The following is a 25,865-nucleotide window of genomic DNA, read 5'->3' as shown; positions in this document are numbered from 1 at the left end:
CCGCGCAGCGCTGTGCTCCGCGGCGGCGCAGGAACCCGAGTACAGCTACGGCTGCGCCGAGGGGAGCTGCTACCCCGCCACCGGCGACCTGCTCATCGGCCGCGCCTCCCGCCTCTCCGCCTCCTCCACCTGCGGCCTCCGCCGGCCCGAGCCCTACTGCATCGTCAGCCACCTCCAGGTGAGCGCCCCGACGGGGCAGAGCAGCACCCCGGGCACCCGGTCCCCGGCGACGGGGCTGGGCATCGCGTCCCGGGCTGAGGGGGCGGCGGGGGGCACACGCCCGCGGGCGTCGTCCGGACTGGGGCGCTGGGATAATGAGCCCCAGGCCGCGGGAGGGAGGTGCGGGCAGCGGTCTCCAGTGGGGCAGCGGTCTGTCTCCAGTGGGGCAGCATCGTGCCCCTGTGCGGGACCCCGCGGCCCGTCGAAGCGACCCGGGTCTAGGGAACCTCTCGCGGCTTTCGGCTCCCGACCCCCCTTCCCTGAGCGAGGTTAATAAGGAGGAATGTGCCGCAGTAAGTTCAATTAATACTTTATTTTCAGACTTACTCGCAGCCGTCTAGACAGCTTCCTGATTAAGAGTGGTCCATAGGACCCGGGTAATGTTTTGGCCACTGTTCCCGTAATGTAATTACATTTGTATGGTCTCCAAGTGAAAGGATGCAAATAAGGTTGTCTCGCACATCTGGTAGAAAACACAAAGCTCGTTACTATTTAAGCCAGCAGCAGCTCACCAGACTTAAAATCTCTGAGACAGAAGGGATGGCAGAGGAGAATAAAATATCAGTTATAAGTGAAACTCTGTTGAACTGAAAGTAAGGGGATAATCTCGGCTGAATTTACTGCGGAGACAATAGGGCCGGATTCTGGCACTTGGACGGAAAACCACGGGAAGCAGGAGGAGCCGTGCCTGAGGGGCTCTGGCACTTGGCCTGTTTGTGCCCTGAAGTTACCAAATGTGTGTGTACCCCCTGGCCTTTAGTTTTACTGTACTGCTCTGTCTACTAGAGTTAATACTTGATTTAACATGGGGTTTAGCTTTGCTGGAACATTTTCGGAGTATGTCGGGCTTCACTTTAACAGCATTAGCATCTCTGATAAACAAAATAGTGAAGGCGCTTTGTTATGTTTTCTTGTCTCAAAAAATGCTGAAGTGCCATAGTAAAAAGCATCACTTCAGAAGTTCACGTGTGCCCTTATTCCTGATCTCGTAGCCCCAGTTCAGCGTTTGGGATGATTCCCGTTTGGGATGAACCATAAGATGGTATTGAAGAAATTGCAGGAAGGTGCCGAGTATCCTCTTAATAACATGGGTCTTGCCCGCGCTGAGCGCTTTGCAGGATTGGACCTTCTAGGATTCAATTTCCATGGGAGGAGTGAGCCGTGGCATGAGGCGGGGGCTGTGGTGCCGGGGGAGAGGACCCGGGAGCAGGCAGGAGGGGACATCTTCCCCAGGCTCCCCGCTCTTGTCGTGTGCTCTCTGCTGGAGGACTCTCCGGGGGCTCATGGGGGGTGAAGCGCTGGACTTGGGAGGAGCTGCTGAAGCCGAAATCTGTGAAATGGAAAGCCTGTGTGGCGCAGACCTGCCAGCTCTCACATTCTTGGCTGATAAAGCGCCGCATTCGTCTCCATAAACCCACTGGAGGAATGATGCCGGTGTAGCTTTTGACAGTGATGAGTTGCTGGTGTGCTGGGGCTGCCTCGCTGCGGCGCAATGAGCTTGTCTCCCCTCCCTCTGCCAAACAGCGAGCTGGTTTGGGCAGGAACCCTCCCTTTTGGTTTGGTTCACATCTTACCTTGCAAAATTGCAAAGTGGTGGGTTTAGGCACCACGACAATGCAAAAATAGCATTGTTCATAGTAATAGTCACGATGGGTTTTTGTCCTCCTGGTGAAGAAACATCTGGCTTTCCGAAGCAGCACATGCCAGACTTGCACCCAACTGTTTTTTTACGGGCGTACCTGGTAGCGTGTGCAAACTGGGTTTGTGAGCATAGCTTGGGATTGCAATCAGAGGTGAAGATGCAAGGTTTAGGTAGGAGCTTGACAAGCTGGATTCAGGGTAAAGTTAACCCCATGCTGAAAGGGTTCGGTCACTAAGTCACTGATGGCCCCGTGATGTGCACTGAGCCTTGTTGTTAGTATCCCTAATGCAGAGAACTCCCATCTCCAAGCTAGCTCCCAAAACCCAACATTATTTTGCACACGTTATTGAAGATGCAGTTTTGCACGTGTACATTTGTACAGAAGCAGTTCAGTGATTTTCTGTAGATGCTGCCTTTGGTTCTGACTTCTGCTGGAGAATTCGTGTGCTGGAAGAGATTTCCTGCAACTGCAATTTCGATAGAAAACATACTTCTCCTAAAAATAAAGTTTATGGAATTCCTGACATATTTTCCATTTGGCAATTTGCATTAATTCATAAAGGTAAATACGCTTATCATTTCAACAAAAAAAAACCACCTTTGATGACTCTTGCAGGCAAAATGAGTGGAATGTGATATGGATGGAAAATACTCTTATCTGCAGGAAACAACCATTGCCCCACGGATGAAATCAGTAATGCTGACTATTTTGTTGTTTCAGGAGGACAAAAAATGTTTCATATGTGACTCCGAGGATCCCTTCCACGATACTCTCAATCCTGACAGTCATCGCATTGAAAACGTTGTCACCACATTCGCCCCAAATCGCCTGAAGCTCTGGTGGCAGTCAGAAAATGGTAGGGAGCCATTTCCAGGGCTGGGAGCTGCTTTCCCTCCTTTTGTTTAAGGGTACCTGGGGTTTTGCTGTTATCTCTGGCCTGGTGATTACTGCGGTGGGAAGGATCATGCTGTTTGAGGAGGGCTGAGTAAAACTGGCTGCTTTTGTGTGCCCTGGAGCGGTCCTTAATCCGTAAGGAAACCCCCTCAGCCCTCTGGGAGTGTTGGAAAGAGCTGTCCCACCACTTTGCAAGAATCCTTTCCTAAAGAGAAAAGTTTCCCACACTGGTTCCAGATCTCCCTCATGTTTGGGCAGCGGGAGCAGAGCAGCCTTCCAGGAGTAAATATCCCGGGGCGGCGCTGCCAAGGAAGCACCGCAGGGCTTCCCCACGCCGCTGGGCTGGGCCGGAGGGGGGCTGCGGAAGGAGGTCTGGGCGCAGAGCAGGGGCTGCCGTCCTGCCTGCAGACCTCCCGTTTCCCTGTCCTACCCCGGAGAGCAAAGCCAGGGATATCTCTTACCCTGCAGACTGCCTTCTCCCTCCTGGGCTCCCTGAATTCCTGTATCCATATGCCAAACAGTAAAATGAACACCAGAAACAAGCCAGCTAGTTAAAAAAAAAATTTACATGTTAGTTTGGTGGCGCTTTTTTTTTTTTTTAAATTCTTCCTCTGTCCTTTTTACTTTTATGGCTGTGCTTTTGCCTGCCTTCATACACAAAACAAGGCATCGAGGTTTCTCAAACAGCGGTCCTACCCTGAAGCCTTAAAGCCAGCAGGACAGGATGGGATTTCTGCAAATGCATCGGCAGTAGCTGTCTTACTGCATAGGAGAATAAACCGGTAATATTTGTAACATTTCTGCTGCCCGGTAAAGAAAGGTTTTCACTAAATCCTTTAACCATTTAGATCAGCCTAGCAAGCCGCTTGTCTCCAGCGGCTCTCTTCTAGCATTCCAAGTAATTCATGTTTTTTGCAACAGGCTTGGCAGCATTCACACAGAAAAGTTCTTAGCTCATAAGGTCATGAAAATGTCCTTCAACAATAAAAAACAAATGATTCTTTCTGTCCAATTCATGTTTTCTTCTATTCAGGCATACAGCAGAAGGGACCATTGCTGCACGCTCCACATAATGTTACAGCTGGTCAAAAATTTAAGTGCTTTATTGGTTTATTAGTTCCATTTCTTACCCTTTCTCCTCTCTGTAAATCTTGATTTTTATTTTTTTTTTATTTCTAACTACATTATAATTAGCATCCAGCTGTTCTGAGAGGTCTTTTCACATGACAAAATAATATTTGTAACTGTTTTTCTTCCTTTCTGTGTAGAGTCCTTGACTGTAGGTTAGTTGTACAGCAGAGTTTGGAGAACTTTTTGCTTCTCACCAGTTTCCTAGCTCTCATGATGGCAAAGCAGGGCTGTGATAGTTGCTTTAAGGTTATTTAAAAACCAGATTGTAAAGGAACTTTTCCTGCGTCCAGATGGACAGGAGAGTCCAGAGCGAGTGAAGAAAGGTGGGGAACAGCCCCCACCAGCCCTCGGTGAGATTTGGGGTGTTAGGGCTGCAGAAGCTCACACCTCTGTTGCTGCCAGGCAGGCTGCAGTGTGTGAGGACAGCCTGGGGTCACCATGCAGGTCTGGGCTCAGCATCCCCAGTTGTACCAGCCACTGGGTGCTCTGGTGCCAGGATCCAGCCCATAGCAGTCCCCATCCTTACCCTACATCTGGTGATGTTAGCTGTGTCACACAGTCTGAAATAACAGCAGTGCAGGCTCGTGCTTTGGGTGTAGCGTGTTCGGTGCAGGTGATGCGCAGCAATCCCATGTGCGATGCACTCTTCAGCAGGTTCTTGGTGTCCCCCTGTACCTCAGCAATGCACTACTCCTCATATCCCTTCTTCACAACAGAGCCAAGTGGCAAAGAAAAGAGTCTCTGTGCCACTGGAGCCAAGAGCTTTGGCAAAATCCAGATGTAGAGGCTGGCAGGTGTCCTTGTTTGCTGCACGGCTTCTTTTCTCTGCCCCTGCAGGTTTGGAAAACGTGACTATCCAGCTGAACCTGGAGGCTGAGTTTCATTTCACTCATCTCATTATGACCTTCAAGGTAAGGAAGCCACAGCCTTACCCCAAACCCTAACACACGAGGAAATGTAGTCCTTCACGTCTGTTTGATATTTGGAATTTGGGCTTTGTCTGAGGTGTTTTGCCTGATTTTTCAGAGCTGCTGAAGTCGCACAGGAAGGCTGAGTTGTGACTTGTGGCTTGAGTTGTGTGGCCTCCGGTGAGGCTGCAGAAGGAGTCGTACTGAAGCTGGGATTTGTGTTCGTGTCTCTCTCTGGTGGTTGTGTTCCAGAAGATCATTAGCTAAATTGTATAGTAGCAAGGATTTTTCTTCCTAAAAAAAAAAAAAAATTGGCCATGGTATCGGTTTTCATTTGGCAAATAGAAAGGTCTTCAGGAAGAAGGAACATCTGTACACAAAGTGTCTTTGTTTCCTTACAAACAGATGTCTTGGAATGGCAGATTATGTCTTGTACATCCTAAATCGCAGGCAAGCGCTAGCGGCCACCTTCAGCTGAGGTTTCAGGGCTGCAGTTCCTGCAGGGCTAAATCCCTGCTCTTCGCGTGTAGGCAAATCGATGTCTTCATTTTTACCCTGGTTCCTCTTTCCTGTGGCGCCAACTTGGGTTTCTCCCCCTGCTTTAAGGTGGTGGCTGAGGTAGAAGGTGGTCCTTTCTGCTGGACCCCAGCAGCGAAGGACCCCCAAGAGCCCCCTGACCCGATGTGGGTCCTGCGGCCATCACGCCCTGGTGCCACTGGTCTTGATCTGCCATCAGGAGGGAGACTGCGGGGGGAGAGATAGTTTTAATGATGATTTGTTGACTTTGTGTGGTAGACACTTGAGCTGCCTTACCTCTGGGTTGCTACATTTTTTGTTGGGTGAGATACCAGTTTGTAAGTTGGGTGATATTTTCAGCTGGGAAGCAGAAAGAAAATTTCTTTCCTGCTGTGACTGAATGCTTTTGTGCTTGGCTCTGGGAGGGCCCCTTCTGGATGCATAAAACTAATGAAGAGACTGTTGGCATTTCTTGGTGGGTGCAAGCCAGGTGTTGAATTAATATCTGCTTTTTGAAAGGCAGCGCATAAATTGAAACGTGAGATATTTAGGTCAGAGGGATTAAAAATCTTTTAAAAATCTCATTAGCTAGTTGTTCTAGAGTTGAATACGTGTAGGTGAGAAGGATGGTGGTTCGTGTGAAGCGAATGCAGCAAGGCCAGCTGGAGGAGGGTCACTGGGCGTTCGGGGAGTCAAATGCAGCGAGAGTGGATGAAGCTGAACCTCTCAAGCTCCTTAAAGAAAGGTTTTCTTAATGCAGCACAGAGGACGGTTGGCACCGGCTGGCAGAGACGCTGCAAAAGGTAGTGTGGTCAGACCAAGAGAGTGGGGCAATCCCAGGGCTTTCCTGAGCATCAGAGATAACTGCTCACCAAGAACTTCTGGGCGTCAGAGCTGGAGGGGAAGCACCGAAAGTCCCCAAGGCAGGAGAGGAGGCCCATTAGGTCCTTTGTAGAGGATTAGGCAAGGGGGTACAGCAAGGAAGAAGGCTGTGCTGCTTTCCACAAGCAGTGGAAAAAATTCTTTTGTCTCCATAAAGCCCTGCTTTAACCCCCAGTTTTGAGAAAGAATTTGGAATCAAAAAAACTTACAAGTTTGCTTATTTATTGTAAGTGTGTTTAAGTGCTTGGCCACTGAGTACCGTCTTCTTAAAGGTGAGTAGTCTGCGGTTTGATGTGTGTTACTTCAGAGATCTGCCTCTGATCAGAAAGTGGCATGTCAGCAGAAAAGTATTTCCAGTATTTCCAAATGTCAGTATTAAAATCCAGACATGTTGCTCACACTTAAAAGTGCTCAATGTAAATGCAAGTAATAATTAACCGAATAAAACCTCTCTTGGTTTTCTTACTATCAGACATTCCGTCCTGCTGCAATGTTGATAGAAAGATCATCTGATTTTGGAAAAACATGGCAAGTATATAGATATTTTGCATACGACTGTGAGAGCTCATTTCCTGGGATTTCAACTGGACCCATGAAAAAAGTGGATGATATAATTTGTGATTCCCGATACTCCGATATTGAACCTTCAACGGAGGGAGAGGTCAGAGGGGTTTTTTTTTCCCAATATGTTTATTGTATAGACTTTTTCCATGCAAATTCAGATTCTCTTATTTTCAAAGCTGAGTCTTTTGTTGTACCATTTTTCCTCCAGGTAATATATCGTGTTTTAGATCCTGCTTTTCGAATCGAAGATCCATACAGTCCACGGATTCAAAGTATGTATGCAGTTACTTTCCAGGCTCATTTGAAAGCATCTCCGTACTTATTCCCTTACTAATCAAAAAACAATAAGCCACCCAATAATAGTTTTGAAGTCGTATGAATATATTTGTGGTGACATGCTGGGAAATAACGATCAGTGTTGTCAAATCAAGTGATTGCTTTTCTTAATTGATCAGGGAATCATTTTCATTAAAGACCCCCCTTCCCAAAATACACACAGTTGCTGATTTAAACTTTGGAACATGATCCCATAATTGTGCAGTGTTCGGAAAGCAAAGAAACAGAACGAAAACGGTACTTATATCATCTTGCATTTTTAGCTAAAATCAAGGGGGCTGCGTTTTGTTTTTTAGAACACCTGAGTCATTTCTTTAGAACGGTTGGCCTTGGTAGCGCTGCGTGGCTGGACCACACGGATGTGATCGTAAACCACAAATGACCATAGCATTCGTGCACAGTCATGACAATCCAGGAACGCAAAAGTGAAGAGGTCTGTGCTGTAATGTGCCTCAAAGAGAAACCTCGTGGGGCGCTTGGCCCAAGTAGGGAACTGCAGTGCTTAGCCTTAAACTTGACCTCCAGTTTAATATTCTTTCTCAGTTTCGGTTCATGTCCTTCAGTGTAAAGCTAACTGGAGCACAAGAAAATACCTGAAGTAGAAGTGTCTGCTAGTTGCTGTATCGGTTGGATGTTTTTTAACCAAAGTTTTAAAGGGAAACTATGAGAGATGCTGTGCTTTCATGGGCTTGAAGTGCTTTTTCAAGCCTAGTTGGAAGGCTATAAGAAGTTACACAGGATTCATAATATCAAAGTGAGCATGTAGACTGAATCAATTACTGCAATATTGTCTTCCCATGGATTATATCCCTTGAAAACTTCTCCTTTGTATTTGGTCAGTGATGGGGTGTTGCTTCTTTCAGCAAAATGTAACTAATTATATTTGTTAGGAAACTTGGGCGTGTAAGAAAGAAGAGTATATTCCTGTATTGTTTTCAGCAAAGATTTTTATTTCCCCAAAAGGCTCATAACGTAAAGCTCCTGGTCTGCTTGTAAGCAGTTCCCTGATATCAGATCCTTGCCCATCTTACATTTTAAAACCCCAAAGAAGCAATGTTTCCTTGGTGGTACTGTTGCATGTGCCTTTAATAGGTGTGTTGGTGCCTGTGTATGCCTACAATAAAATAGACTAGTGTTTTTAATTAAGCTTAAACTAACTTATACGGTGATCAACCTGCAGTAAAATTATGTGATTTTTTTTTTTTAAATTTGGGAGTACGATGTGATGTGTAAGATAGTACGTAAGTGCTGAAATTCAATCTGATCAAAATATGCCCATAGGAAGTGTGCTTGGGAAGTCACTCCTGGCGTCCTCCCATTCAATACAATATCTGGTGAGTAATTCCAAAACAGAGGGGTTTTTTGTTGTCCCCTGCAGACCTATTAAAGATCACGAATCTGAGAGTCAAATTCATCAAGCTGCACACGCTGGGAGATAATCTCTTGGACTCAAGGATGGAGATCAGAGAGAAGTACTACTATGCCATCTACGACATGGTGGTTCGCGGGAACTGTTTCTGCTATGGACATGCCAGTGAGTGTGCGCCAGTGGATGGTTTTAACGAAGAAGTGGAAGGAATGGTAAATATTCACATGTTGCTGCATAAAGCTGTTGCTGCATAAAGCTGTTCCTGACTCTGCCTCTTTTGAGTGATTTAAACGCAAATTTAAAGATGACACTCTGCCCCCCCCCTTAATTTTCAAACAAGAAAACAATTAAAACTATTCCTTCTCAGCAAACACATATGTCATTATTGGTGTTAATCAAGCACAGAGAGCTCAGATTAGGTGAAAATTCTTTAGCATTCCTTTGCTAATTATGTTAAAGAAATGTTGAAATTAAAAGGCAGAAATGTAGAAAGGAAGTGTAACCATATCGGGGCCAGAGATGGGTGTGTGGGTCGACTTGGTTACCCTAAAATTGAAGTGAATAGAGGCATCAAAGCATGAAACACCTTCGTTAATCAAACATGACCTGTGTTTGTATCAGTCATTATCAGCTGAGAAGTGGAGGCTGTAGCCCCAATTAACAGCAGGCTCTGAAGGAAAATCCTGCTGCCTGCCTTGTACACTGCTGCGTGATTGCCACATCCCTTCTGGGTTCTGGTTTTCTCCATGATTTTTTCTCAACAAGCAGTAATAGCACCCCTGTTAATGAGTGAGTTATTAACTGGATGAAAATGTGGAGGCATACGGAGAGGTTGTGTGGATTGCCCCGGGGGCCACGGGATGCCGGCAGGCAGGTATGCTCCGTTGCCCTGCGCTTTTGGTGAGTGTCAGCAGCAGCAAGACTGGCTTTGCCTTTAAAATCTTGGCTCCAGTGCTGGTAGTCCTGTCGTCTATGGCAGGAGCTGTCACACAATCGCTGTTGGTCTACTTGGTGCTTGTTCTGTACATGTTGAAGGCAAAGTCTGGGGTTGATGGATAAAGGCATCCAAACTGTCTGTTATCTTTGCCTTGAGAACCAAGGTGGGGCTGGAAAGAAGGCACTGGGCTAGTGACATGCTGATATAACTAGATGCATGTTAGTAGCTAATTAACAGCTAATAAACAGCTAACTTTTAGGTCCAAGAGGTTTTTGTGATTATTGAGGTGGAACTGTGCTCTCCTTGTTCGTGTCTGAATGTGTTTATTCAGGCATTAGTGCTGGTAAGGAAAGAAGGACAGATTTGTATGAGGACATTCTTACCTTGGCAGGTGAAGGATGCTCCTTTATGTCTTCCTATGTACAGTTACATACATTAAAGTCTCCAAAAGTATATCCATTACGTACTAGCTATATTTTGCAGTAATTGGAGCATGTTTGTCTTTTCCCTTCCTGTTATATAACCAACTATATTGCTGGTTTGGTGGTTTTTTCCCTTTTTAATGACAGGTCCATGGGCACTGCATGTGCAGACATAATACCAAAGGGTTAAACTGTGAGCAGTGTTTGGATTTCTACCATGACTTACCCTGGCGACCCGCTGAAGGCCGCAATAGTAACGCATGCAAAAGTGAGTTTCAGTAAAATGCAGACCTGGAGTCTGGTGTGAGCATTACATGCTGTTACTTGGGAACTTGTGACAGTATATAAAGTCCCGCATGCTTTGGTTGACTTTGGTGTGTCTTTTCTGCAGGCTTGCATCTCCCCTGGGACCAGACTCTTACTTTGCTTTCTATCTTTGTCACAGAGTGCAACTGCAATGGCCACTCCAGCCAGTGCCACTTTGACATGGCTGTGTACATGACGACGGGGAATACCAGCGGGGGAGTGTGTGACGACTGCCAGCACAACACCGTAGGACGCAACTGCGAGCAGTGCAAGCCCTTCTACTTCCAGCACCCGGAGAGAGATCTGCGGGACCCCGACGTCTGTGAGCGTACGTGCAGTCCTGCTCCTCAGGGTGGGAATGGCCGTGGCATCCCGACTGTGGCCCCCCCAGGGCTTTCCCTGGAGAATTTAGGATTTACTGCCCTTCTTTTGGCCAGTGCTGTGCTCCTGAACAAAGATCCTTGAGGGAAGGTGGTTGTCCTGGAGATCTTGAGAGAGCCTGGCTGGGTTTTGTTTTCAAGAATCTGGAAATTTATCTAGTCATTACGTGTTCAACCCATGTCATGTCTAATACTTGCAGGAATGATACACTCTCTCTACACAGCAGCTGAGTTTAAATAATTCAGTGTGAGACTTGGCCTTTTCTTTTGTAGCAGTTAATAAAACATGTGTGATGCTTCCTTCTTAGCTTGCGACTGTGACCCAGCTGGCTCCCAAAATGGTGGGATCTGCGATCGCTACACCGATTTCTCCACTGGCCTCATTGCCGGGCAGTGCCGTTGTAAATTATTTGTTGAAGGGGAGCGTTGTGACCTCTGCAAAGAAGGTTTCTATGGCTTGAGTGCTGATGACCCAGTGGGCTGTCAGTGTGAGTAAAAACATACGTTCCTTTATGTGTGATCAAAAGCTCTTTGAGGAGCTGTTAGAGCTGGGAGAAGTTGGTTTGCGGGGTGGATTTTTTGGCCTTTGTTTCATGTTTTTGCTAAAGGAAAAACATTCTTGTAGATTTGCCGTAGCTTGGAGTCCACGCACCCTTAAAACTCGGTTCCCCAGCTGATCCTTCTAGTGTGTTCAGTGGAAATAGCAGAATCCTCCTTATTTCTTTTTAATTATAAGTTTTTAAGCCAAGGAAGTTTTACTGGGATGGGTTATGGGCAAAATGTGCAATTACTCTCTATCCCGGGGAATTCAGGGGAAGCTTTAATGTAAATATTTAAGTTGGATAAGTCTAAAATGTAACTCCAATCCTGTGTTTTGACCTGCCTATTTGTATTTCCCAATCTAGCTTGTGCGTGTAATCCTCTGGGTACTCATCCCGGGGGCAATCCTTGTGATTCGGAGACAGGAAACTGCTATTGTAAGCGCCTGGTGACAGGAAGGCAGTGTGATCTCTGCCTGGTAAGTAGCTTACCATAAAATAAATTAGGAGATGCTGGTGTGAGGGAGGCTGGCGTGCGGAAAGCGTGGAATGAGGCGCTGGCCGCGGGCGCCTGGCATTCAGGCTGGAGGGGCACCTCGAGATGTTGGGAGCTGTGAAGCGGGCTGTGTTACAGGGAGCTGGGAGGCACGTCAAGGCAGAGAAGAGCATCCAGATTAATTTCCTGGACCGTAAGGAGTGAGACGTTAGGATACCAGTAGTGGTTGCTGTGTGAAAATGAGGCAGCTGGGGCAGTTCTGCTGGAGCTCTTGCTGGGGTGAAAGACAAAACAGTCAGAGAAGTAGTGTTACAAAAAAATTTGCTTTCTATACAGGCCATTATTTTAGGCAGGGATTATTTCATACGCATGCATTTCCATATAGTGTTTATGCGTGCTGGAGTGTTATAGAAACACACTGTCAGATAACTGGATGTGTTTGTATAAACACTGACAGGCTGTCTTATCTAACAGTGAACTACATGGAAAAGCTAAACAAGTCCGTCTGTCCAACAAGCAAGTTGCAGAGTAGCAGCCCTGCAAAGGCAGTGCCCCACACAAAGCCCCACCACCCCATGCACGGCTCTCTGCTGTGGTGTGACGTACTGGGCTGTCCAAGCCCTTCATGGGTCGGGAGCCCAAACTGGTGTAAATGGTGCAGTAGGAGTGAGGTCTCTGAGCTTGGGTCCTCCTGAATCTTGCTTTTAAAGGTAGACAGAAAGATGTGGTTTTTTCCTTAAGCCCTTGAGATGATCAACAAGGTGGGGGAAAGCAGGTGGGGAGGTTGTGTTGGTGGTTGTGGGGGTAGACCCACAACCAGGGGAGCAGGATTCATGGGTTGGAGTTGCTTATGATGAGTATTTCAAAACGTGCCTTTGGGGTAGATGGAGTTAAATCGGCACCAGGTTATAGGGCTGGTGATGTTTCCTCCCACAGCCTGAGCACTGGGGCCTAAGCAATGACATGGATGGATGTCGGCCGTGCGACTGTGACCAGGGAGGAGCGCTGAACAACAAGTGAGTCTCAGCCCAGTTACTCTCCTGTAATCATTCATCCCAGTGAATTTCGCTTCGATTGCAACCACAACATCCAGGGTTCAATGTGCTCTGGAGGAGGATGTTTGGGACCGTCTTTCTGCTCCAGAAAGTGACAGGTCTTAGTTGCAGCAAGGGGTGACAGAGGCATCCATGTCTTTTCCGTGCTGAGCAGCCTCCGTTTGTGCCACTGGTGCAGATGAACGTGTAAAACTGGTTTTAGTGTAGCTCTGCCTTTGGTCAGCCAGGGTAGGAGCAGGCCATAGGTTGAGCTCTGCCTTGGCTGTAACCTGGGGTATGGCCCGTGTCAAAGCTTTGCTCTCACAGGATCAAAGCAGGAGTCAGACGGTGACATGGGCTGTCAGGCTGGTTCTTGGTTTGCTCCCAAACTGGCCCTTTGGCCAGTCTGTCTGTGTGTCCAGCAGTGCTGGAGGAGGCGCGCTAGCTGCATGGTACTGCTGCGTTGCCTAGTGGTGCTGTGTAGAGTGGGATGTGGACCTGGAAGTGCCAGCTGGGGAGGTGAAGATTTTTCAGAGAAAAGTGCAGGTTTTGAAGATGCATCCATCAGTAAGAGCACGGAAAGTCCTGGCTTCAATGCCTGGTCAGAGGGGTGCTGGGCAGCCAGGCTGCTCCTCTGACCAGAGCAGTTTTCTGTGTGTTCGGTGCATGTCCAACCCCAGACTTTTCAACAGCAACACGTTCCTTCACTCTTTTTTTTTTTCCCCCTTCCCTCCATAAACCCTTTGAAATGTCCTGCTTTTGTCTAAAGCCACAAAAGTTTCCCAAGGGGGTGGATGAACTGTTTCCCACTGGAGCCTGCGGGATCACGCTGAGGGAGTTTAGGACTGATCCTGGTGTCACTCCTGTAGGTTGTCACAGCCTGTGGACACCCCATCTGCGACAGGGATCGCCATGGGAATGTCCTGCAGGCCATCTCTCCCTTCTGCTCCCGAGTGAATTATCACCCCTTGGCAGACAGTGGTGTGGTTGTTAGTGATTATTTACTCCTCTGTGCTTGCTCCCTGCACACAGATCGGATACGCCGCACAGCTCATAGTAGCTCTCCCAGCGCAGCCACTTCCAGGGTTCGGGGTACGGCTCAGCTGCTTCCAGAGGTTTGGGGTACGGCTCAGCCCGGCCTAGCAAGGCTTTGCAGCCTGTTTCCCATGCACTGAGCCCAGCGATTGCAAAACCACGTGGGGAGGGTACATGCGGTGTCCTGGGGCGGGCAGGGAGCAGCTGCGCTTTCCTCCAGGGAGAGTTGCGAAGCCCGGCTCCAGCTCCCGGCTTCGCTCTCCAGCGTCAGTGGGAAGGGGGAGCTTCGCCCTCCCTGGGGCTCCTCTCCTCAGCTGCTGAATTGCCGCCTCCTGGCTCCTGTTCAGGGTGTGGGATGCAGCACCTGGGGCAGCTGCACCTCACCCAAAATTCATCCCTGTGCTGTAGCCCAGACGGTGGAGTCATTGCCGTCCCCAGAGGGGAAACTTCCCAGCTCCTCGTGTGGGGCAGCTAGGGCAATACTGACTTTTCAAAGTGAACATTTAAGTGAATCTCTGCAATTTTAAAAATGGTTTCGGTTAAAAATTACTCTTAGAATGGGGGCTTGAGAAGCCTGCAGATTTTCTATGGAAACCAGAGGGGTTTGACTTTAGAAAATGTTTCTAAATTCCACTCATATTTAAAGAAAGGGGCATATTTTGGTGGACCAGAAAACCTTCCTGTGAAAAAGTACAACTGGGCGCATGCAAAAATACAAGCTGCCCGAGGGTTCTTCATAATACGGGGCAGACTCTGGGGACAATAAAGCCACCAAAAGACAGTTTGGGGATAGAGCTGTATTGAGAAAAGAAAAAAGCTCATTATGAAGGAAGTGGAGCTGCTGTATGTCACCCTGGACAGACCCTCTGCATTCCCGAGCGATGGCTCTGTCTGTCCCATGCCTTTGGCTGTGTCCATCCTACTTTAACGCAGCCAGGTATGGTTTTTCCCTGTGTATAGCTGCTGGTGGGTGACCTCTCAGGATGTGCTTTGCGGCATACGAGAGCAGCTCAACATCCCAGGGCATGCAGGATCGTGCATGTTCTTGCTTTGCCCGAGCCCATACAAAAAGATAAGCTGCTTACATGGCCTGCAAGCTGGGAGCCAAAGGCTGCCCTGGGCTTGCAGGACAGACGTGCCTCTTGGCTATGTCTGTGGTAGCAAGTAAAGCTCTCCCAGGACTGCTGTCTGCCCCCAGGGAACCGCCTGCATCTGTAACATGAAATCCTCTCACCATCCAAACAGGGGAAACCGCAAACAAACTGCCTACTGGAAATGGTCCCTGGCCCGTGCTCACTCCCAGCCTGAGCCTAGGAGTCGTTTGGGAGAATGATATTTGGGTTGAGCCAAGACCGCGCCTGGGACCATGCTGCCATTTTAGCAGTGCAGATGGTCCAGCCGCAGAGCGCGAGAACATCTTGTGTCTAGACGCAGCTGTGTCCAGAAGCGCTTCTCTTCCCATGTTGCTTGAAATGTCAAAGCAAAAGATAGCTCTGGCACCGTCTCGGTGTAGCCAAGATGTGTTGTAAATTCATTGCTCTTCCATTTTAGCTGCTCGAGTCAATCTGGCCAATGCGAATGCCGGCCCCGCATGTTTGGACGGCAGTGCAACCAGGTGGAGCCTGGCTATTACTTCATTTCACTTGATCACTACATCTACGAGGCAGAAGAAGCCAGCTTGGGTCCCGTGAGTAGCAGTTTTAGTGGGCTGGTGTGTCTGGACAGCTGTGGAATAGTTGCTTCACCATTTAGGTGTTGGAAGCACCTGTTTTATACCTTGAGTGTTTTGCAGTTAAAACGTGGAAAACACAAAACTGAATTGTGTCAGAAAACTGTCAACTTCTCTTCAACCTTAGTATCGATAAACAATAGTAATTTAGGGGGGGAAACTGTCCTTTTTCTTTTTAAACCTGTTTCTTTGATCATGACTGTACAGTTAGTTTCCTGTCAGCATCCCTCCCTATACCCCACTGCGTACACGCCCACCGCACCCACTTCTCCTTCCCCTCTTATCTCAAGAACTGTGGGACACTGATACTGGCTCTTCTCTGGAAGAAACCTGGAGGGAACAAAGCAGGCATTTAAGCACATTGCCACAGCTTTTAGACTTTCTGTACATCAGAAGCATTTCTTCTATTAATGAGTAAAACCATAGTTGATTGTGCAAAAAACTGTTTTTGTAAGTGAGGTTGCCGCTAGCTTGTTTTGCCCGCTGGCATGGCACATCAGGGTCTCTGGCTCTTTCCATTCACCACCACATACACAGCCTTGCTTTTAACTGATTAACAGCAGCTAGGTGATTACATCAATTATTTTTGCCTCCAGCAAGAAGTCAAGGAGATGAGATAATGGTTTCTCTGAAGCAGCAGATCCTTGCCTGCCTGCAAGTGGGGCTCTTGGTCCTAATATATTTATTTCAGGCAAAATGCAGCTACTTTGCAGTTTCAGCCAAGGCAGAGGATTTTTGGTCTTAGATAATTGCAGAGAGGGGAAGGCAGTGCAGAGCAGAGGTTGGACTGCAACAGGTGGCGTGTGAGCTGGCACAGGGGTTTTGGTGCATTTGTGTCGGCCCGGCTGGAGAGGTGGCACCCGAGGCCGCCTGGGATGGAGGAGCCCAGCATGAAAACCCACCTTGCCAAGCAGAGCGAGGGCATGTGCCGCCGGTTTGCCTTTTGAAACCTTCAGAACAAACCATTTTAAAAACTGCCAAATTTGAAAAGCTTTTGCACAAATCTGGTGGCAGAATAAAACTCTGAATTCCCTGACAGGGGCCCAGCACAAGACAAAACGAAGTGATGCAGGGATGTTCAAGCGGTGCCAAGCCCCCACGCTCCCCACAGCTGCACACCCCCGCTGATGTCCCACCTGCCATCCTTTCTGGGGAGGTCCCACCCTTTGACAAAGCCAAAGGGTAATAACTTATAGCCAGGCTCTCTTCAAAGAGTGTGAGAATAAGTGAGGGGACATCCAGAAGCGACATGTATATATATAGACGTTTCCTTACATTCTGTCCCTTTCTACTGAAGCAGCTTCCTTAGGAATGCACAGGATGTTGTTCTATGGCAAGAACTATTTGTGGATGCAGATGTATTTGAAACGGGAAGTTTGAACACCACATGTTTCCATTTTCTGTTGCCTTTTCATCTTCTTTGCTTTATATGAAGAGGAGCAGATGAAAACCTGGCACCTCAGACTGAAAGGAGTGACCACATATTGATTTGGCTGTTAAATATCTGTCAGTGATTAGGATCTCTTTTATTTAGTTACAACTTACTCATGACGGCCATGATCTGCTTTTCAAATGTTATCCAGAGTAGTGGTTTGTTTTGGAGCAGGCTGGTGTAGTCAGGAAGTAATTAGCACTCAGCTTGGGCAGTTAACAGAATAGTTCTGTGTCACTGCAGTAAATTCTACTGCTACAGGTATGATGTGAAAGTCTTACAGTGCATGAGATGTTGTAGCTGGTGGATTAGCAAGTTTTTAAATTTAATTCTTCGCTATAGCAGAGAAATGGATGAAGACTTGTGCAGTGTTGTTTTATGTTATTTTTCTTGCTTTTTGTATGTTGTTAAGCGGGGGGGCAATGGTATGCATGCACATGGGTTTAAAAGAGAATTCGTGTTCTCTGGGATGCAAACGATGGACGCTGTGATCCAGAAGTGATCTGTCAGCAGAACTCATCGCTTCACACACTCCCACGGGGCTTGCAAATTTGATGTATTGATATTAAAATCTCTGTTCCCTGTTTTTGTAGGGAGTAAACATAATAGAGCGCCAGTACACACCGGACCGCACACCATCGTGGACAGGCATAGGATTTGTAAGGGTCCCTGAGGGGGCATACCTGGAATTCTACATCAACAACATCCCTTACTCCATGGAGTATGATATTGTGATTCGCTATGAGCCACAGGTAGGTCTGTGAGTATGGGCATTGCTGCCTCCTGGCAGGCACTGGCTGTCCCGGTGCACAACTGACAGGAGCCCGGCGCTTCCAGGAGTCATCAGGACTCAAAGACAAGGATGGACACTCAGTTAAATGTCTGAGATGTGTGAAAATCCAAGAAGATGTTGACTGTTACTAGTATTATTTGCTTTACAGTTTAATTCATTATTGCATTGTTTTAGCACCTGTTTAATGAGCAGATTAAAAAGTGGCAAGTCCTGTCAGAACAGATTTTAGAATATAAATTTGGCTTCAGCCAGCTGGCCTTTTAATGGGTGGAAATACTGTTATGCACCTTAGGAGACAAACTGCCTGTCTTGGATGTTGAATGCCTGCAGCCAAGAGTTTGCAAGCAGTCAGTTTTGACTGTAGGTAGTTTGCAGGGTGAAGGAAAAGAGGAAAATCCCCCCCCAGCTCCTTACCTAGAGCATGGCAGGAATTGACTGCAGTGAAATACTCAGATGTGGTACCCAGAGGTCACCAAACCCCCCGCTGATGCCATGCCACAGATGGGGCTGCTGACCACCTACACCTAGTGATGGTTTTTTGGGAGGGAGGTTGTCCTGCTGGAGGATGCCCAGTGGCACATGCCTTGTCTTGTCTCAGCCCAAACCTGCAGCCAGTAGATGCCCCATTGATGCTGGAGCTGCTGCCCCATCCTCCCCAACGCACAGTGACTACCTTGTCTGCGCACACGCTTTTCCTGCCCTGAGCTCTTGATGCTGATCAGCCTTTTTTTCCCCCCACCAGTTGCCGGATCAGTGGGAAAAAGCTGTGATCAGTGTCTCGCGCCCAGGCAAGATTCCCACGGGTAGCCGGTGTGGCAATACAGTTCCTGATGATGATAATCAGGTCATCTCGCTGTCACCCGGCTCCAGGTTGGTATAATCAGATGGCCAAAAGGAGAAAAAACATTTAAAAAATTGAAACGGAGTAATGTCATGTTTTCAGTTTGCCATAGCCTCTATGAAAATGGATGAAGTTCAGTTTCCAGTGGATTATAAAAACATATTTAGCATTGTGTCTGTAGACTCAAAGCTTTTAAGTTTATTCTCGTTTTCTGATTTGTTTCGTTCACTGAGTAAAGTGGGGGGGAAGTGTTTGCACAGCCTGTGAATGAACATCGGTATGACTCTTTACTTTGCCGATAAGCTTTTCCGGTTCTGACTTGCACAAACCTCCAAACCGCCTCTTTCACATCGTAGCTTTTGTTCTGCCCGGTCTTGGCTGCTTTCCGTTATCTCGATTGCTTTACAGGGCCACCTGAAACACTTTATGGTGCTGGACGTTTGAAGTAAGAATTGTTTCCTTTTCCTAATACAGATACGCTGTTCTCCCGCGGCCTGTCTGCTTTGAGAAGGGGCTGAATTACACCATCCGCCTGGAGCTGCCCCAGTACTCCTCGGTGGATACGGAGACAGAGAGCCCGTACACGCTCATTGACTCTGTGAGCAGAAAATTGTTTCAGGGATGCTCTGGGCTAAAAGTGTATTTAAAAGCCTGAAAGTTTGCATCTCCTCTGGCATGCATCTGTGTAATCCAAAGTAATATTTTACAACGTTGCTGCTTTCAGCTGAAGCCAGATTTTAGCTGAACAATGTAAAGCAGCGTAGGTTTCTTCAGTCTCAAAGCCTGTGGGTTGTTTTTCTGCTAAGAGGCTTTTGCTGTGTTTTACAGGACTGCAGCTAGTTCCACAGACCCGTAGTTTCTTTGGGGAAGCTCATGTGTGCCATGTATGTCATGAATGTCAACATCAACTTTTTTCTTTTCAATTGATAGAATGTGGTAGATGTGGTAAGAATTTGGTAGATACCAGAACTATTCCACCAAAAACTAGAGAAGTACCTTCATTTCCCTTCCAAATTCTGTCTGGCTGTTTGCTTTTTGGCCAAGAAAGGATGATAGGAAGTGGGATAATACTGAATTTTCACAATTTTGGTGGAGGCTATTTATAAATAGTGACACTTAGTCATTGTAAAATTGTTTTGTAGCTTGTTCTCATGCCATACTGCAAATCGCTGGACATATTCACAGTGGGAGGCTCAGGCGAAGACGTGGTCACAAACAGCGCTTGGGAAACTTTCCAAAGATACCGGTGTCTGGAAAACAGCAGGAGTGTTGTGAAAACCCCCATGACAGACGTCTGCAAGAACATCATATTCAGCATTTCTGCGCTATTACACGAGACTGCATTATGTATGTAACCATCTACTTGTAGGGCAAACTGTGCCTGGAAGCTGGATGGCGCTTGCAGGCAGAGCGGCTTGCACGGGGAAGGCATATGCATGGGATGAAGCAGGTGGTTCATGTCCTGCACGATGGTACTCACTCCCTTTGATGCTTTTCTCCACTCAGCATGCCAGTGTGACCCCCAGGGCTCCCTGAGTTCAGTGTGCGACCCCAGCGGAGGACAGTGCCAGTGTCGTCCCAACGTTGTTGGAAGACAGTGCGACAGATGTGCCCCTGGCACCTTTGGGTTCGGGCCGAGCGGATGCCGACGTACGTTAAGCCCATGGCTCTTGGCTGTGCTGCGGTTGGGGCCCTGCGTTTAGGGCTTGCTGTGGAAACGCATCCCCTCTTCCCCTCTCCTTGCAGCGTGCGAGTGTCACGTCCGAGGCTCTTACAACGCCTTCTGCAATGCGGAGACGGGCCAGTGCCACTGCTTCCCCGGGGTGTACGGGCGGCAGTGCGACCGCTGCCTGCCCGGCTTCTGGGGCTTCCCCAGCTGCCAGCCCTGCCACTGCAACGGCCACGCTGACGACTGCAGCCCCTACACTGGGGAGTGCCTGAGCTGCCGGGACCACACAGCAGGGCACAACTGCGAGAGGTACGGCGCACTCACCCCTCCCCGGCCCCTCTCCTTCCTCGCAGCAGGATGGGTGCAGCAGCTGCTCCCCTCTGGCGCTGGTGCTCAGGTGGGTGTGAAGTCACCAGGGAAAGTCCCTGGACCCTGGGAGCCAGAGCAGCACTGGTGGTCCTGGAGGAGGATGGGAGCGGGGACCCCCTCTTCCCTGCCCGCAGCCTTGTGCCTCCCAGCAGCACCTGCCCAGGTGAGCAAGAGCACCTTGCAGGACCCCAGGGCTTCAGAAAGGTTCTCTCCATTGGAAGCCCCCTGAGAGGCATCTGCCTTGGGTCTCCTGCTCTTACACTGGCATAAGCCAAACAAAATTGCCTCTGTGGGCACAGCTGTTTGGAGTGGGAGTGGCACAGGAGAGCCATAAGGAAGTTTCTGCCCTTCGGTTCTTCACAGTGGTTGAAACCCTGAGCGTAGTTACGGCAAGGCTGCAGTCAGTTTGCCTGCGGTCCCCTGCATGCCATGTACCCCATCGCACAGGTGCCAGGCTGGCTACTATGGAGACCCCATCCTGGGATCAGGCGACCACTGCCGCCCCTGCCCTTGCCCTGACGGCCCCGAGAGCGGACGCCAGTTTGCCAGCAGCTGTTACCAGGACCCGGTCACACTGCAAGTCGTGTGTGTCTGTAGCGTGGGATACATAGGTACTTGGTGGGTGTGTGGAGGGGGGCTGGTTGGGTTGAACTTGGAAGGTGCCAGAGCAGAGCGGCTTGTGCAGGCAATGCTGACGCTGCCATGAACCTCATCCCCGGCAGCGTGGCGAGGGATGACTGGTGGTCGGCAGAGGTGGACAGGACAGCAGTGGAACCGAGGGGACGAGTGTGCTGGCAGTACGCCAGGCGGTACCATCCATGCTGCACCAAGCTGCTGCAGCCTCACCAAGCGCTGCCTCTATTGCTTTGAGTGTGATCCAATTAACATCCCCCCCCATTAATGGCCTTTATTGTCTTGCTTCAGTCTTGCTGTTTACGGGGCTGCGCACTAGCGAGCCGTGATGGTAATTCCCACTGTGCCTGTTTGTTCAAACAGGCAGTCGATGTGATGAATGTGCGTCTGGCTTCTTTGGGAGCCCCGACGAGGTTGGCGGTGCCTGCCAGCCCTGCCAGTGCAACAACAACATCGACACCACTGACCCGGAGGCCTGCGACAAGAAGACGGGAGCGTGCATGAAGTGCCTGTATCACACGGAGGGCGAAAACTGCCACCTCTGCAAAGAGGGCTACTATGGGAGCGCCCTGCAGCAGGACTGCAGAAGTGAGTGGGGAGACACATTTGCAACCCCTCCGCGAGCCATGTCATGGGGCAGCAGCAGCCACCTGAACTCTTTCTAATTTATCCGGGAGCATTTGGGGTGGAGGGGAAGCCCCATTACCTCCAGCTAGACTTGTGTGCAGCTGCCCTGCAGCTCAGCTGGGAGCGGGGCCCTTTACATTTGACAGGGAGGGCAGGGACAGCATTTACATGTGCTGAAAGGATGAGAGTTTTGCAGGATAGGGGTTTCTTGCTCTCGTTAGCCATCTTTGTTTACCTCTTCTCCAGAGATGGGGGTGGCGGGGTGAGGGTTTGACTTTTGTTTACACCAGCATCCCTGCAGATGTGGCTGGACAGTGGGAGCAAGGGCCGTGGCGAGGAGCCGAGCTGCGCAGTGGGGAGGCAGACCCTTCTCTCCCTCGGCACCAGATGCAGCCCGACAGGGCAGACGGGTCGCTGGGTGGGTGAGCAGAGCCCTGGTCTGCTTGGCACGCCATGGGCCGCTCCAAGCAGATCTGCCGCTGTAGCCAGCTGACAGGAGCGGGGCAGGCTTAGGCTTTGGTTGTGTAAAGAGGGAGGAAAGGAGAAGAGGGGAAGGCTGGGCTGCTTGAACGAGGGGCTCCTGTCACCTCCTGCGTGCTGGCGCAGAAGGCGTAGAAGTGACCAGCCTGGGACATGAGGAGGGCTCTTGTGCGGTGCTGGATGTCGTTCAGTGTTGGGTCAGCCAGGCCTGGCCACAGGCATTGGGACGTGCAGCATCTGCCCACGCCTCTGGGGACTCAGAATAAACTAAATGTGAACTCCGGGCAGTCTGGTAACGAGAGGGCAGGCTGACATGGAGGTGCCACGCTCTTTCCCTCACAGAGTGTGTCTGCAACTACCTGGGCACTGTCCGGGAGGACTGCGAGGGCTCAGAGAGCTGCCGGTGCGACGCGGCCACGGGGCAGTGCCGGTGCCTCCCCAACGTGGTGGGGCAGACCTGTGACCGCTGTGCCCCACACACGTGGAGACTTGCCAGCGGCGCTGGCTGCGAGCAGTGCGGCTGCGACCCCACACGCTCCCTCGGGCCTGCCTGCAACGAGGTGAGGGGAGCGCAGGGAATGCTCCGGTGGCTTCGCCTTGGCTCTGGCTTGGGGCCAAGCTGCTGAGGTGGTCACATCCCCTGTTGGGCTTTTCCTTGGCAGTTCACAGGGCAGTGCCAGTGCATGCCGGGCTTCGGAGGCCGGACCTGCCGGGAGTGCCAGGAGCTCTTCTGGGGTGATCCAAGTGTGGAGTGCCAAGGTGAGTCCGGGCTCAGCGTCTGCTCCACCTGCTCCTTTTGGAGATGAGCTGGTGACCAGGCATGCCATCACCCCCTGCTGTGCTGGGACACCCCTGCCAGGAGCAGTCCCTCCAGTGACCCCTGCCAGTGCCCACACGAGCCTTGGAAATGAAGGAAGAAGGCATGGCAGGATCCGTCCCCGGGGTTTTGGTGCCTCCAGGGACAGGAGGCCTGGGAGGAGCCCAACCTGGCACTTGACTGGTTTGTTTTATTTCTTGTCAGACCCTTATTTAGAAACAAACCTGTCTGTTTAGAAACTAGCTCTTCTTTAACCGTTAGGTTGCAATGCAGTCAGGTAAGCCTGACAGGTAAGAAAACATATTGCAAGTGTTTGGGTTTGAGAATTGGTTTGGAAACCACTTTCCTTTGCCTTTCAGTTGTATGTAGTGGAAGACCACTGCGTTCCTCTTGTGTCTTGTTAGGGAGACCGAGCCTGAAGAAATAAGATTTTTGATTTAGCAGGAGACTTTCCTTGTATTTCAGATGAAAATAAAGAGACCATGTGGCAGGTTAGCCATAGCTGCTGCAAAACAGAGCGCCATGAAGTCGCTTGTTTAGAAAACTGGATGCTCGCTGTCCTTTCATTATAAACAAGTCTGTTCATTAGCTGGAAAAGAAACTTCAAACACTGTCCAGACCAGAACAAACTTGTATCTCTGATCTGTTCAAATAGGAGCCTTTGCCAGGAGGGTTTGCAGTAGATTAAGGTATTTTTTCCTGCAGGGAGGAATGTGCTTGCTGTGGTCTTTAATAAATCCCTAACAATAGAGATACCTTAGAGCCCATTATCTAACCAGATAGACAGGTCACAGCTACTTGGTTAAAGCAGCAGATGAAAGGACTGGGGAATTGTCCCAGTTCCTGAGTACATACTGGGTTTCTCAGGGGGGTAAGGCAGCCTTTCAGGGAGGCTGTGTGTGTTCTGGCGTGGTCAGGGGTGCTGACCCTGCCAGCTCCAAGGCAGGGATTGTCTCTCAGTATCAGCTGTCTCCATCAGGGTTTATTGATGGAGTCCATCTGCATACCTTATCAGCAGGATTTTGCAGCTGGTCTCTCATGGAGTTTCTGCTGTCTTTTGAGCATGTGAAAACCTGCTTTTTAATATATCTAAAGTAAAGGGAGGATATATTCTTCAGACCCTGTTTTTACCCTGCAAGCTCTACACTCTCCTTCCTACCTGCTGCCCTTTCTGCCTCCAAGTGTGACACGGGAGACTCACTTGGCGGAAATGCAGATTTTCCTTCAGGATTGCATCCAACAGGAGGTCTCTGTGGCGGGTGCGGAGACTGCTCAGGACTGAGCTGTGGCAGCCTGTGGTGCTCCCCAGGGGAGCTCCAAGCACACGCTCACTTGTGGAGCAAATCCGGCACTGCGGAGTCTACCTGGTGTGGTGGTGTCAGTGCCTCCTGCCCTGTCTCCCATCCTTCCTTGGCAGGGAGAGAAGTGGCTTCTCAGCCCTCATTTAGTCCTGGCGAGTGGAGGGGTGATGTTCAGGCTGGCGGGCGTGCAGCTGCCACGTGGGCAGGTAGCAGCTCTCAGTGGCAAGCGGTTTGCAGGCGAACTGGAAAACTGCCGTTTAAGGAGTTGGAGAGCAATGCCCCTTGAAAATAGCTTAAATTTGGCCTGCAGCCAAGGTGAAGCTGGAACTGAGATGGGGATTCATCACAAAAACGTCTGCTCCAGCTGCAGGGGCACACGTGGACTCCTGGCCATGGCTTTTGCCACGTACCCTCAGCGGCACACTCGTGCTGGTCTGAGCAGCCAATACGGCCACATTTTGTGCTGTGTTCAGGAAGAAAATACAAACCGATCTGGATAGGCAACGGCAAGAGCTCTGAACCGTATGAGTATGGATGGACAGTCTTTACTGTGGGCACTGAGCTGATGCAGAGGTGTGGACATCAGTCCTGACGACGCCAGGGTGGGATCCTCCACTGGCTGGGGCAAGTGGCTTCTGCTCAAGCTTGGAAATCACAGGGTGCATCACTCAAGGGATGGTAATGTGTGATCTCTTCACAAGAGGTCTTCAGGCTGTTGGCACCAAGAGACACAAGCTCCTGTTGAGAAATGAGGACTGTACTGCCCATGTTGCTGTGACACCCTTTACAAATTTTTTAATTACTTTTTTAAAAAAAAGTGAGGTCATGTGAACACAAGTGCCTGCAAATAACCTCTGGATACAGCTATGTGGAGATGTACAAAATGGACCATCTGGGATGGGGTGGAGGTCGCAGGCCCCATGGTTTTCCAGGCACTTGCAGCAGCACCGAGCTGTGGATGTGGCTCCAGGGTCCCAGCACGCTCTGCTGGAAGCTGGATGCCAGGGCACGCATCAGTGGTGGTGACTATTGCAGGCTGCTGCCTGTGACTTGTTTTGTAGAAGTCTTAGTAATATTGGAGATGGTGAAGCAGAAGCTGGGGAAGGCAGGTTTTTTCACCTGGTCTGGGTGCTTTGATTTGCAGTCTGTGCTCCCTGCAGTGGAGAGAAAGCATCATCTGATGTCTCCTCTCTGCATGTTCCCATGGGACCAGACTGCTGGGGCAAGCTAAGGTAGGTGCCTACGTTTGGGCAGCATCTCGACCCCTTGGTACTGAGTATGCTCCCTCCACCCACAGAGGTCCGTTGGGGATTACACACCGCAGAGAGTCTGTAGGACTGGGTCTTCAGAGACTGCTTACCCCATGCTTCAAAAAAGCACAACGGTTACTCATTTAATTTAGCGTAATGCCTGAAACGAGCACAGGAGAGGCCTAGAGGATAGGGAAAAGCCCAGCGTGTTTGTGTCTTGGCCTCGTGCAGGTCCCTCTGAGGATTACAGTGAGCAGGAGTTGTGCAGTGAGCATCGTCTGCTCGGGGGCCAGTGCCAGCAGGACTCTTCTGG

At 49.6% G+C, this 25,865-nt stretch overlaps 1 protein-coding gene across 1 annotated transcript in view; it reads left to right on the top strand.

The window, feature by feature from the left end:
• The window catches only part of LAMB1 (laminin subunit beta 1), a 43,783-nt gene that overhangs the window by 353 nt on the left and 17,565 nt on the right, over nucleotides 1–25,865 (top strand). The window contains exons 2-23 of the mRNA XM_054841849.1: nucleotides 9–178; nucleotides 2,583–2,718; nucleotides 4,725–4,798; nucleotides 6,666–6,854; nucleotides 6,966–7,029; nucleotides 8,472–8,674; nucleotides 9,969–10,089; nucleotides 10,267–10,455; nucleotides 10,816–10,995; nucleotides 11,413–11,525; nucleotides 12,479–12,558; nucleotides 15,163–15,298; nucleotides 17,366–17,524; nucleotides 18,308–18,435; nucleotides 18,881–19,004; nucleotides 19,549–19,753; nucleotides 19,913–20,056; nucleotides 20,153–20,384; nucleotides 20,892–21,055; nucleotides 21,441–21,665; nucleotides 22,527–22,744; nucleotides 22,847–22,943. Of these exons, the coding sequence (XP_054697824.1) occupies nucleotides 9–178; nucleotides 2,583–2,718; nucleotides 4,725–4,798; nucleotides 6,666–6,854; nucleotides 6,966–7,029; nucleotides 8,472–8,674; nucleotides 9,969–10,089; nucleotides 10,267–10,455; nucleotides 10,816–10,995; nucleotides 11,413–11,525; nucleotides 12,479–12,558; nucleotides 15,163–15,298; nucleotides 17,366–17,524; nucleotides 18,308–18,435; nucleotides 18,881–19,004; nucleotides 19,549–19,753; nucleotides 19,913–20,056; nucleotides 20,153–20,384; nucleotides 20,892–21,055; nucleotides 21,441–21,665; nucleotides 22,527–22,744; nucleotides 22,847–22,943 (3,351 nt within the window). The remainder of the gene's footprint in view (nucleotides 1–8; nucleotides 179–2,582; nucleotides 2,719–4,724; nucleotides 4,799–6,665; nucleotides 6,855–6,965; nucleotides 7,030–8,471; nucleotides 8,675–9,968; nucleotides 10,090–10,266; nucleotides 10,456–10,815; nucleotides 10,996–11,412; nucleotides 11,526–12,478; nucleotides 12,559–15,162; nucleotides 15,299–17,365; nucleotides 17,525–18,307; nucleotides 18,436–18,880; nucleotides 19,005–19,548; nucleotides 19,754–19,912; nucleotides 20,057–20,152; nucleotides 20,385–20,891; nucleotides 21,056–21,440; nucleotides 21,666–22,526; nucleotides 22,745–22,846; nucleotides 22,944–25,865) is intronic.

This window comes from Grus americana, chromosome 1 (assembly GCF_028858705.1).
Source record: "Grus americana isolate bGruAme1 chromosome 1, bGruAme1.mat, whole genome shotgun sequence".
NCBI classification, from domain to species: Eukaryota; Metazoa; Chordata; class Aves; order Gruiformes; family Gruidae; genus Grus; species Grus americana.
The sequence above is the reverse complement of the archived record's forward strand: the minus strand, read 5'-3'. Positions and strand labels throughout refer to the sequence as shown.